We start from the raw sequence: 13,301 nt of genomic DNA on the forward strand, positions 1-13,301 counted from the left end.
GACTGACTAGTCACTAGATTTGTTGCTAGTCTCTAAAGCGGTCTGAAAAGTCGCTAAATTGGCAACATTTGTGTATCTTTTTCTATGGCAAAACAGGTGACTTGATTGGTCTACCTGACTCCATCTTGACGACGTCACTTTGTAAAGAAAAACTATGCACCTATAGACTGAACACGTAATATGCATGCGGATGACGTCACAGCTTTCACAAATTTGCATTTTTGTAGTTTACACGAAGACAATAACGTTACCATTTTCAAAAAAAATTCCTTTTTTTAGGCCTTCAAAACACCATTGTTGTGTAAATGAATGGCCAAAACCTTTCCGTTTTTAGTTAAAAATGGTGTCGTATAAACAGACCCGTAGTTAGCTTAGCTTTTAGTTTCTTCACATTGCTTAAAGATGTCACCACAAACCGCATTTTGTAAAGATTGACATTAAAACTTTTATTATTAATATATTCCAGCCACACAATAAAATTTAACAAATGATCACTAGAAAAAACCTCTTCTTCCATCAGCTGTACAATACATACAGTATCATTAAACTGGCCGCCAACATTAAACCCCCACTACAGCAATATATGTAGTGTTTTCAGCAGCATTTCACAAAATGAAAACATTATACATATGTACACATCCACATCGAATTCTCAACAAATTCACATATGTACAGTACATTTCTGTGGCTGAATATAAACATTGCCAACTTTGTTCCTCTGTTAAAGATTTGTTTTTAAAAAACGAAGCTGACAGTGGGTAGCTAGATTCAAGAGTTAGGGCATACATTTAAAAACTGTAAAAAGCATATCCTTTTAAAATGTAACTTTCAGACATGTGGTTTGATTTTCCCCAACAATGCTACCACTGTATTGCACACTAGGATGACAACTTACTCACTGTATTTTATGGGGTTGCAGTTTTTACTGCTCAAAAGATACATCCAGCCATGTCAAGTAACACGAGGTTTGGAGGTATGCTACATCTGTCAGACATTTTAACAGGTGACGTGGCTGTCTAATAGAGCTCAAGCATCCTTCCCTCTCCACAGAAGATTAACATTCTCAAGACATACTCTTGAGTGGCTTGAATGGCCACTTGATCAGGTAAAGAGAAAATCTGGCTTCTTTTCCCACATAGCCACTAACACAGAAAGGAATGCACTTTGGTATGTACCAAATGCCCTGGATTTGTAAAGTACAAGAATATCACAACAGTCTGAGGTAAAATATTAAAATGTGTTCTCATTTGTATTGAAATAAAATAAACCAAATGTATCACCGTGAATACTTGTGATGTTAAGATAACATGAATGCAGTGGTGAAGACACTTGTTCTATGTCAGTGATTGTTGTCTCTTACTAAGACATCCCAGGTGGAAAAGGGCCCTAAAGTTATTTGTTTACTCCTCTCAAATCATAGTAGAAAAAAAGATTGAGTGTCTGAAATGCATGTACAACCTCTACTGTGCGGCCAGTTGTCCCCAAGTCCCATTTAACAAGGTTTGGGAAGTAGCCAATCTTTGGGCAATGCTCAAACATGTGCAAGAGAATCACCATGAGTCTTTCAAAGTAAATGGTAGGGAGAACTGTTGTTTGAAATAAAATGAATGGCATTGATAACCAAAGGCACATTGTATTAAACCTAAGGGCACAATTATTCCACACTGCTGTCAATTCACAGAACAATAAAAACAGTGTAAAGTACATTGTGAAATGCCTGCTGATGTTGGCAGGTAACGTCTGCATTTGTAAAGCACTATGGGTGTCCAAAAGGGCCTTAGGCCCTGTGCAGTGTGCATTAGGCCTGGTGGGCACTGTGCCAGCCTCTAGTGGGGGAGGGGGAGGGATCAACATGAGCATTACAGCTTTGCTGGTCTCCCTGACAGCCCATAGTTTGACCTCCTTCCACACCCCCAATCCATGACTGGGTGAAAATAAGCAGGACTACCCCCTGCTAAAGTAGGATTTCAAAGTAGTGGCAGATATATTTTTTGTGCATTGCACCGTAAATCGATCCATTGATATACAAGCCACCTCCACTGGTTCCTCCTATATTAGCTCTTCATTGACACAATAAAATGAAATAAATAAGTTAAACTTACTAAGCTTTTACACCCATGTCAGTCAAATTATTCTTTCCATGTCACAAATGCTACAAAAATGGCCAGTCTTTGTGTTCTAAAGAGAAATATTTTTTTTCAAATCCAACTGTTTTGGATTTGGGGGGAAAGTGTTATTAATAACTTATTTGTAACATTATTTTTTAAAAAGGGAACAACCTTTAAGAATTTTAACTCTGGCCTCATATTAGCAAGTCCACACAATGATTATGTAACAATATGAGGATATGCAATGTTGCCATCTGTATTGTCTTTGTGGTTATAGATTTGTTTAGAGACTTGAATCGTGACATACTCTGCCATAACCATGTCCATCTAAAATATGTATCATGCATGATTACTTGCTTGCATTAAAGTAAATGCAATGTTCTGCTTTCCTATTCTTAAATTCTTAGTCCTAATCACAGCAAAAAAGCATTCATTTTAGATACAAGACAAAAAAAAAGAACATTCTTGACCCTAATCTTCAAACTAAGTCTTCACTCAACTGATTACACAACACTGTTTTGTTCCAGAAGCGTTACGTTTCAAGATATAAAAAACATCATAAATAAAAAAGGTAAAGCACCAAAGTTTGTTTTCCTTCCAGAACAGTACACTTTCAAAAGCAACTCTTCCAGCGAATAGCTTATAATTACAAGAGTGTCAAGTACTGCTGAGTATCGTCTCCATTTAGCCGCATAAATTCCTTTAAACTTGCCATCAATCTAGACACTCTCTTTTTTCCTCATTTAATGTCTTTAAGGAATGTCAAGAGATTTATAGGCACATACCAAGTCTATCATGTAAACATTGATTCCCTTTGCTACCTCATTACAGTCTGCAACATCCACTCTCCATTTTACCTGTTTCTCTTACATAGTCTCTTAGAGGGTTTTATAAAATTATCTTGTCTTGATATTGACAACATTAGGCTGCAATGCAACAGGTCTCAGATCAAATAGCTTTTAGTAAATACATTTTTAACCTTTAACACACTATTTATCTGACAGGATCTGAGGGTGGTGATTAAATTTTCTTTTTTATGCTACAATATGTAGGTATTAAACCAAAGTGGGACTTTTTGTTACTAAAGACCAGATTGCAGAACCAGACTGCTCCTTCAAAGCAGCATTCAGCAAAGTCCAGAGATAAAAAACTTTAAAGTGTTGTTCCCCCTTTCTTGGCCATTTGAGCTTTCCTTTGAAAAAAATCCAACTAAAGGTGCTACGAAGCAGTTCATTAATGGTGTATATGCATTAATGACTCTCATTCCTAAAAAACCCACGCTTCTGAATGCTCAGCTTTCCAATAGCAATAACAATTTCCAATATCATTATTTAAAAGAAAAAAAATTAGTGTTCAGCTGACTAATTTTGGCAACACTGTCCTTTGTTGTATATTCCCATTGGCATCAGTCATTTGTGCCATGTTAGTCCTTAACTTTGTGGCTGAGCCAGAAGGGGGAGGTAATTTGGAGATTGAAGTTATAGCACCAGTACCCTCAGTGATCCGCTTTACGGTGGTTTTGTCCCCAGTGGGTGGTTTTGGCAAGCGTCTTCTGAGCCATGGGTGGCGGAGGGCCTGACTAGGGGTCATACGCAGGGACGGGTCCCACTCTAGACACTGTTTTAGAAAGTCCAAGAAGAGGGGGTCATCACAGCCTTTGAGTGCTGTCACCCAGTCCCTGCTGCCTGGTGGACCTCTGAGTTTGCCCCTACGTGACCTTCCCCCATTCAACCCCACTGAGCCATCAGCTAAGGTTGTGACTGTGCAATAACGGGGATATCCCTTCGAACTGATAAAATTCTTTGCTCTCTTGGATGAATCCAGTAGCTTCTGGGAGGGCATACCCAACAGCTCTATGACACATGCTAGTTGGTCCCCTTCATCTTCTCCAGGCAAGAGAGGGTACCCTGTAAGTAATTCCGCTAAGATACAACCTAAGCTCCACATATCAATTGGCATCCCATATCGAGCACCCAGAATGACCTCTGGGGCCCTGTAGAAGCGTGACTGGATGTAAGTGTAGACCCGTTGATGCTCATAACAGCTAGAGCCGAAGTCAATCACTTTTATCCCACTGCGCCCCTGCTGCTTCAGAAGGATATTCTCAGGTTTGAGGTCGCAGTGAATAATTCTGTTCTTGTGCAGTGAGTCCAGACACTGTAAGATGGAGTGTGCAAACTTGCGCACTAGTGGCAAACTGAAGCCCTGAAACTTGTTTTTCTTGATGAGCTCATAGAGGTTCATGCTGAGCAACTCAAACGTCATGCAGATATGGTTGCGGAATGTAAAGTTCTCCAGCATGTGGATGACATTCATGGTGGAGTCCTTATCCTGCTTGCGCAAATGTTCCAGAATGCGAATTTCCTCAGCTGCTTGGCGATGGAATCGCTTTTCGTTACGGACCATTTTCAGGGCCACCTGCTGGTGGTTCTTGTGGTCATAGGCCTTCACCACCTGGCCAAAACTGCCTTTACCAATAACCTTTAGTACCTCATACCTATATGATATATGGTCATGGGGCACATGAATGTAGGAGCCCTGATCGTCGTCATAACCTCCATTGTTAGACCCTCCAACTACACCTTGTCTTTTCTTCCCATTTGGACCTATAAAATAGACCTCAGGGTAGCTGAAGATTTCTTGGTGTTCAAACACTGAAAGCTTTGACATGTACTGTTTCATGGCCTGCTCAGGAGTCAAAGGCGCTGGCTTAGGTTTGCTTTCAGTTGATTTGATGGAAGTTGAGCTGCCTTGTCGACACTGGCTGCTTTCTTGCTGCTTCTCCGGCATGGCCAGACCTGCTCTACCTACGGGTGTCAACCCGTTGGGTTGTGCAGTCAACACTGTCCGTTTGTTGCTGTTCTCCTCAAACAGCTGTTGGACGTGGATCTGCTGGTGATTCCCGACGTGCAGATGGTCATTCATTGTGTGCTTATTGCCTCCAGCCTGGATAAGGTAAAACAAAAGCAAGAGGCATCATTTCAGGATTGTTTCCCAAATAAATTATGGACACACAGACACAGCTGATAATATCTACACATTTAGATTTGACATAAAAGAGCCAGCCATGTAATGGCTTAAATATCCAAGCCATTCCAACCCTGTCAATCCTGGCAGGAGTTTTTCCATGATTCTCTACAACAGGCTCACAAAAATGTCATTCCATGTTTATTTGCATGCATTATTAATTAACTTGATTCTTGTGCTTAGCAAAGTTTGGACAAAGTACAACCCAAAGTACAACAAAATCTTCCTTGTCTATTGTTGGTGGATCAATAAAAATGAAGCTTCCTATAGTAAAGGCCAGAGATCAGGACATAATCCATAGAGGGAAAAGAACACCTTGATCGAAAAAAATTGCAGAATAACAACGGACTGGGCACTTATGTGTATGTATTATGTGTGTTATGCATTGACTTCCGACACATGACGGGTCCTTCTGGTTTGTATAATTTACTTCAGTATGTTAAATTACTGATCTAAGAGATTTGGTGTCCAATGCGTGTAGTGCAATTTCTCAACCTTTCCATTTAAATGCTATTTGATGTTAGACAATATCTCGTTTTTTGCATGTGGAATTCAGCTATGGGAGACTTGAAATATTTTTTTGTTGTTGTTTATTTAAGGTCATTAAACATGAATTTCCTGCTTTCCTGAATCTCCTGCCCTGCAAGATGCTTACTTCCTTGATAATGTGATTACCTCTGAATCTTGTTTTTACAAGGACATCCTGTTGCTTCAGCAAGATGTTTGCAGCAACCTTCTCATTTTATACAAAACATAAACTCTTACACATTTGAACATGACCCCCTTTGACATGACTGTTGTCCTGTTATTTCAGCAAGGTAATTTTAACGGATTAGCGTTTATTTTTGTGTTTTGAATGATAATATTCATGATCCACTTAACTGTGCTTTATTGTCTAATCTCAGCCTTTCCGTATTCACATGCAGAGAGAGTGATAATCTCCAAGTGTAAAAGCATATTGGGCATTGCAAGACTTCTGATATTTACAGATCATTTTTATCTCAACCTATCTCCAATACCCAGATGGCAAGTACTGATGTTTTTACACCTCTGACTGAAGATAAAAATAAATACCCAGCTTGAACTCTAAATCCAAAGTCTCTGATACAATCTGCTCTAAAATCACTCAAAATACTAGGGGTGTCCCCGACTAAGGATTTTCATGGTCGAATCAGATTCGTCAAGTCCTGCCTATAGTCGACTAATAGTCGAATCATGTGTGTGGCGTCGGGGAGGGGGCGGGGCTTTAACATTTTAAAGCCGCGATGTACAGAACATCACACAAAGATATAGAAGAAAATGTATAAAAACATTTTGGATCAATAAAACTAAGAAATAACATAACTGCAGAAAGGCCACACTGCAGATAGGATTTGCATTTCACATGCAAATCAAATAAATCGGCTGAATTGCCTGTACGAGCATGCTTAGTTAAATTAGATCACCCTGAGTGATCAATTAATAAAATAAAAATAAAGAAATTATTAAAATAACGAAAGTATGGCCAGGATTGTCAACTTTGTCTTTTTAACTGCAGAAACAACAATAAACGCTAAACTGGAGCGGCAGTCTTTTTAGCTAAACATGTTCACAGTATCCAAAAATCAAATTAGAACCGGCTGAAATGTTTTCAAAATCACTTACCCATACCTGATCGAAAAAAACTAAATCCAGTCTTTCAGCTGTGTGTCCGTTTGAGTCTTTTCAAATTGTGTGCGCGGATAAAATACATTCTAAAACGCTTAACGTGAAAAACGCTCAACGGCTTTGTCCTAAAACTGTTATATTAAAAGATCAAATTCTGTACACACCTTATTAATAAAGGATACTATATAGCCTACATAAAAGCAGATGAGCCCAGAATATGAACGCAACGCGTTTTATTATAGGCTACGTTAAGCATTTTCCTCCCATAGAAAACCGTTAAAGAAAAAGCTTTACGTGACTTTCTATAGGAGAAACGCGTTGCGTTCATATTCTGGGTTCATCTGCTTTGCACATAGAATGGTTTCTTAAGGTGTGTAGCCTACTGTGTACATTAAGCACGTAAAAGTGCAATTTAAGCGTTTTAAAAGCTTTTTTCACGTTAAGCGTTTTAGAACGTCCCAAGGAAAACCAACCTGTTAACGTTGTTCGGCAGAAGTGCGATCATGGTTTTCCTGATGCTAAATCCAGCCTTGGAGAATATCCTTTCTGATGGTGTGCACCTTTAGATTTTCTTATCCCAGACATTTTTAAAGATTTAAATCCCTGCCGACAAGACGCTCCTCTGTCGGTCACGGATCGAAAGTGAAACTTAAATCTGTCACGGGGTGTTTGGATTTATTCACGCTGCACGCACGTTAAAAAAATATTTATTAAAAGCTTCTTTCTTTGCACATTTTTATTGACAGCATTATCATAATAGGCTGTATATTAACGTATTGACAGAAAACCAGTAGTTCTATGTGAAATCAGACATTGAGCACACTCATATAGCCAAAATGACATAATCCTCGTTTAATAACACATCTGCGAAGATTCGACCGTGAGATTGGTAGTCGAATCAGGCTCCTCCTATCGAAGCATCGAATCTTCGACTATTCGGGTTCACCCCTACAAAATACAGGCATATTTTTTGCTTTGGCCATGTCTCACGCAAAACTAAAACAGTGACAATAATGTCCTGTTTAATGACAGGCTTCTAGTTTAGAAAACTATCATTCAAATATAAATATAAATGTAACCAATATCTAATCTGAAATCAGTAAACCAATATTTAGTGTCACAAAATAAACCGCACACTGTTTTATAAGCTTATGATATTAAGCATAGATTTAAGTATTAGCTAAGGCAGGACATTCTTGATAATTTACCAGCCATCATAAAGAGTATATAGTTTCTGCAGGAAAAAAAATGTATCACACTGACTGAATATTGAGCTCATGCATCATACACAAGAGATTAATGAGATTTAAAATGAGCCTCTGGAACTAAAAATGAATCTGAATAAAGCTTCAATTTCAACCTTTTGTTGTACTTGGTCACCCTGCTGGGTAATTCAAACAGGATCTGAACAGGTGGGGGGTCGTAGAAAATACATGCTTGCTGGCAGCTGTAGAGGACACAACTGGAGCCGAACAAAAGACACATTTGGTCTAGGAAATGTAGTGAGCATGGCAATCATTCTAATGCTCACTACTCTGCAAAATACATACGGCTTGAGAGGAGTGCTTAAAATCTGTGATTCAACTGCCCTTAATGATGTTAATTTATGATGTAACTCAAATCTAACTGGACAGATATTTTAACATACAGAAAAATAAAGACAGAATAAGTATTGCTGTCCTTGTAATTACTATAAAACTTGAAGACTAGAATGTCTTCTTACATGAGTGGCTGGCCGATCTAAAACTTTCGTCATACAATTGGAAGTAACCTTCTAAATAGCTTCAAAGCCAAAATCAACACAGAGTGTGTCCCTAAAGGTCCTACTAATGGCCATTTCCCATACATAACTTGACTGTGAATTTGACATTTGAAAAGCACATCAGAAATTATTTTTAAGATCTTGTATGTATACAATCAGCTCTAATTTGTTGATGTAATCTGTTACATAACCAAGTAGGAATGAGCCCAACGTACTGCCCTTCAAAATCATTACTGTTATTACTGTTAACTTAAGCATCATCAAATCATAGCTCATCATGACACCTAATCACCATGTAGCCTAAGTAATAAGCGAGAGCAAGATGGAAGTTATAATTCCCAATAAGCTTATTATGTTATAATTATAATTGTATCTGCAAAAACCTGAAAAAGTTCTCATTCAATCATTAAGCATATTTTTATTTTATTAATTGTTTATTCACTGAAATAAGACATATTGACATTCATAAATTTCCATGTTAGATTAGCAATTAAATGTCTTAAAATATAAATGTTGATTGACGAGCTAGATTTACAAATACAATGCTGAGATGTAATTGGATTCATTACATGTGGCAGGAATTCTGTTTTGTAAGACTATGCACACGTAGAAATGTGCCTACCATGCGAGTCTGTGTCTATATTTACCTCTAAAAGAATGACAGCTAAATAAAGAACTCACAGCTACTTAGTCATAAATGGCATTGATCCAATTATTTTATTTAATTCAGTGATGTGTCAAATACATTTGCATAAACTGCAATTCTTTAAACATTACTAATAAACTAATTATTGAGCAGCATTTCATTGTCGTGCATTGCATGTGTTTTAGCAAACTGACTAATTTTTCGCTAAAATATCATGTTTTTTAGTCCTACATCATGCCGTGAAGGCTCAATGGATTAAGATTTTGGATGTATAGCTTTACATAAGGAAATTCACTAGATGACAGATTTCAGCTGTGCCTGTTGGCGTCAGACTGATGGCCTAAGAATTTCCCATCCCCCACCAATGGCAACATCTCCACACAATACATCAACCATTGACTCTAAGGCCCCATCCACACTACTGCGTTTTAGTTTAGAAACGGAGAATTAAAACGAATACGATCTCCGTCCACACCAGCGTTTTAGCTGCGTATTAGAATTGATCTCCGTCCACATTAAAACGACTGAAAACGCGGATCACGTGACCATTCACCAACACTGGGCATGCGCGTGCCGGTGTAAACACAACTTCATTGATAAAATTATCCCACCATGCTCTGGGTTAACCCCAAACCGACGCTCCATGTACGGTCAACGCCGCTGCTGCACACGGGAATTGTCACAGATCGCTCGAATAATAGCTTGACTCCGGCGCATGTAGGCAGTTATAGCGTTGTAAAATGCAGAATTTACTTGTACAACAGCTGCTAGCAAAGATATACGCCATGACTGATGACACCCAATCATAGAGCCGAGCGTGAGCCTCTACTACGTCATCGTTTCTAAAGTCCTCCGTTTTGACCCGTCTACACTAAAACGCCCTCCGGAGTTTCAAAACGAAAAACGGATCGGCAGCGTTTCTAAACTTCTCCGTTTTGGGTCGCCGTTTTTTCCGTTTTAGTGTGGACGGGAGGTGCAAACGTAGCAAAAGGTCTCCGTTTTAAAACGAAAACGCAGTAGTGTGGACGGGGCCTAAGAGAGCCACTGATCATTACTACTGCTCATATCTGAATATTTTTTCACCGTTTAAACTTATATTCCATGCCTTTCTTCAAAATTAATATCAAATTAATTTATCAAAACATGGGTTTAAAACATGCATTTTAGTTTCCAACATCTTTAAACTACTGTCAGAGTCTTCTTGCTACTGTCTCTTATAAATGCATAGGCCTACCTTCCAAATACAGTGCACTGTCTAATCATTACATTGTAATTCTGTATCCATATAAGACTCAGAGAAGACCCTTTTTGTCATGCATTGCTAATGTAACAACTCACAAAATTGACATACAATCTGATTATTTTGTACTCCACTAGCTGCATTCATGAAGTCACTTACTGTACAAGCAATGATGTGCATAAAAATACTCAGTTAAAATCCAGTAACAGGTTTGCATTCTGTATGAATCACGGACCCTTACTTCAGGGCCCTTAATAACACATGCTATAAAAAAGGGTTTTTCAAACTGGGGTTTGGGAGGCCCTCAGAAGGCCGCAAGAGAGCACTCTAGGGGGGTCCGCAGAAAATTTTAAAGAGAAAGAGAGAAAAAAATATTTTAATACATTTATTTTTTAGGGCTGTCAAAGCTAATGTGTTAACTGTAACCTTTATCTCGCTCAGTGTAATTTGTAAGGAACTATTCTTTGTAAAACTGTAGTGAAACATTTATTGTGAAAAGCACTAAATCAATTCAAATTAGACTGAAACTGGTTTCTTCAGGTACATTTACCTCTAATATTAATCTAAAAGTGTAGGAAAATACACACAGTAATACAAAGTAAATATTTTAATAATTAGCATTGGATTTAGTACATTTTACAATATAAATAAACACCAATTATTTTCTTAACTTTGAAAATATTATAATGTCATGTCAGACAGTATTTCTACATTAAGATAAATAGCAGCCTTTATTTTAGGAAGGGAATTATCATATGTGGTCTTTGCCATTAAGTTTGAAAACCCCATTGGTTCCTCAAACAATGCACTAGTTAGCCAAAATATATGCTAACATTGTAGCAAAACTCAGATTATGAGAACAAAGGAGGACTCAGGAGGCATGCATTGTGGAAAGTGCAACCAAGAAGGTTAATTTTACCGTGAGAGAGTTGCTGTTCCTGAGTGGTGGTAGTGTGACGGGTGATGTGGCTTCAGTCCCTGCTACAGCCCGGGGACCCCCGATGCCCAGTCCGGGGGAAGACTGTAGCTGGCAAATCTCACCCCCTTTGCCTGTGGAAATTAGCAAACATGTATTCGGAAAAAATGTTTACACAATTTATTTAACCTGTCAGTATTTTTAAAAGGCAAAAGAGATCATAAAAGGCTAACGTTAGTTCGTCCAGAGAAGAATAGCCTATCGATTCATCAGATGTATAAATCAATTAGGAAATTTAAAGTGAACCAGACTATTTACAGCATTTTAACAAACGAAAACCAACATTAGCACAACGAAAACCTTTTATACCAGACACAAGAGCTATAAAACCCCCAATAAATCTAAGAGACATTAATCCAAAGCGCTTGGTTTCTAAATATAGTCACTATAGCAACAGGAACGATTTAACGTTACTGAATACAAAAACAGCCGGGGTTTTTTAATGGTTTTCCGGGGATTATAGCTACTGTAACGTTACTCAACCAGTCACCACGAGCAATGAAACAAAACGCTGCGAGCCTTACAAGCGTTATGGAGCATTTAAATCGGATAAATAATCCATCTCCAAAATCCAATCCGGCGAATTAACGTGCCCGGCGTCGCTCTCTTAGATCCGGGAATTGGGTTCCTTACCAGTCGGGTAGACAGCAGTAGCAGCAGCGGCAGCGCAGGGTTTCTTGGTTAACATGGCCGCTGGAGAATCACACACACACGCAGAAAAGCCACTTCAGAGTCTCTCCCCTCCTCCCTGTGATCACCCACTCTGACTGCTGCTACTCCAATCAGATACATCCAGACCTGAGCAAGCCAACTCTAGGGGCTGCTTCCTCAAACGCTAACCGAATTCGCGTTATCATCGCTTGGAAACGTGCAAAACAAACAAAGACGCAAGCATGGCTCTGTACAGCTCCGCACTTTTGGGCCTTGGAAATTCTGCGCAGCCCGTGGCATTCTCTCACACACATACAGTAACTAGGAATATACTTTAAACCGGTTTAGGGTGTTGTCTGGATTTATCTATCACCCTCGTTCGCCTCCACCCTCTTTTCTCTCCCCTCCCCGTGCGGCAAGCCGCATTTACATTTATAGGCTATGTGAATAGTATTAATGCAACAGTGGCTAATGTCTATTACAAACAAGAGCATAGATTTGGTTTGAACTTTATACCATTATATACCACTATATAGCATTTGTTATGAAAAACAGCAACACATTTATAACATAACATAGGCCTATCGTTGTATAGGGAAAAATCTATTACCTTTACTACAGATTAATTGTACAAGTTTTACCAAAAATTTTTTACCACAGTAGCCTAACTGTACAATAAAGCATGATACATTCTAGTAAATGTTTTCTCCTCTCTTTATCGTCAGGTCTTTCTTTGTATGTGACTGTTTAAGATATTTGCCTTTTTCCATAGCATTTAAAAAAGTAAATTATCGATATAATTCAAACGGGTCACACATTTTCTCATCGGCAAAGTGATGGGAGCGGCTCGAACAAATCTTATCATGCTTTAGGAGCGCGCTGGTGAACGAGCACACGGTACTGTGATTTGCGCTCCGATTGTGCACAACTAATTGTAGGCTACTTTTTTTATTATTATTTTATTATTTTTATTTTTATTTTTTTTGACAGGGACAGTGCAAAATATACATTAACCTTAGACAGGAGAGATGCATTTTACCAGGTTTTAGCACATGTGCTAATTTCCACCTTTTACTTGCTAGTTTTGCTTATTGGAAACCACGCCCCTGATTACAGTCACCAGACTAGTAGGCCGATCTATTCACTATTACATTATTACTTATCCATTCTATTATTACTTATCCATTAAATACTAGTACTTATTTTTAGTTAGTTGTAATTACTCAAATCTTTTATAGTATATA

The 13,301-nt window shown here is 38.4% G+C and overlaps 1 protein-coding gene across 2 annotated transcripts; it reads right to left on the minus strand.

The window, feature by feature from the left end:
• Window positions 1–420: 420 nt before the first annotated feature.
• On the minus strand, window positions 421–12,432 carry dyrk2 (dual-specificity tyrosine-(Y)-phosphorylation regulated kinase 2). 2 transcript variants are annotated; one of them, XM_056257469.1, is made up of 3 exons: window positions 12,040–12,432; window positions 11,350–11,480; window positions 421–5,054 (listed from the first exon to the last, which is right to left on the minus strand). In XM_056257469.1, the coding sequence occupies exons 1-3, from the start codon at window positions 12,092–12,094 to the stop codon at window positions 3,462–3,464; spliced, it is 1,779 nt and encodes a 592-aa protein (XP_056113444.1). In that variant the 5' UTR covers window positions 12,095–12,432; the 3' UTR covers window positions 421–3,461. The 2 variants fall into 2 exon arrangements, with proteins under 2 accessions (XP_056113444.1, XP_056113445.1); XM_056257470.1 differs by having other exon boundaries at window positions 11,931–12,059.
• Between the last annotated feature and the right edge of the window lie 869 nt (window positions 12,433–13,301).

The sequence above is a fragment of the Rhinichthys klamathensis genome, unplaced genomic scaffold (genome assembly GCF_029890125.1).
Source record: "Rhinichthys klamathensis goyatoka isolate OS25496 unplaced genomic scaffold, OSU_Roscu_1.1 h1tg000139l_1, whole genome shotgun sequence".
In the NCBI taxonomy this organism is placed as follows: domain Eukaryota; kingdom Metazoa; phylum Chordata; class Actinopteri; order Cypriniformes; family Leuciscidae; genus Rhinichthys; species Rhinichthys klamathensis.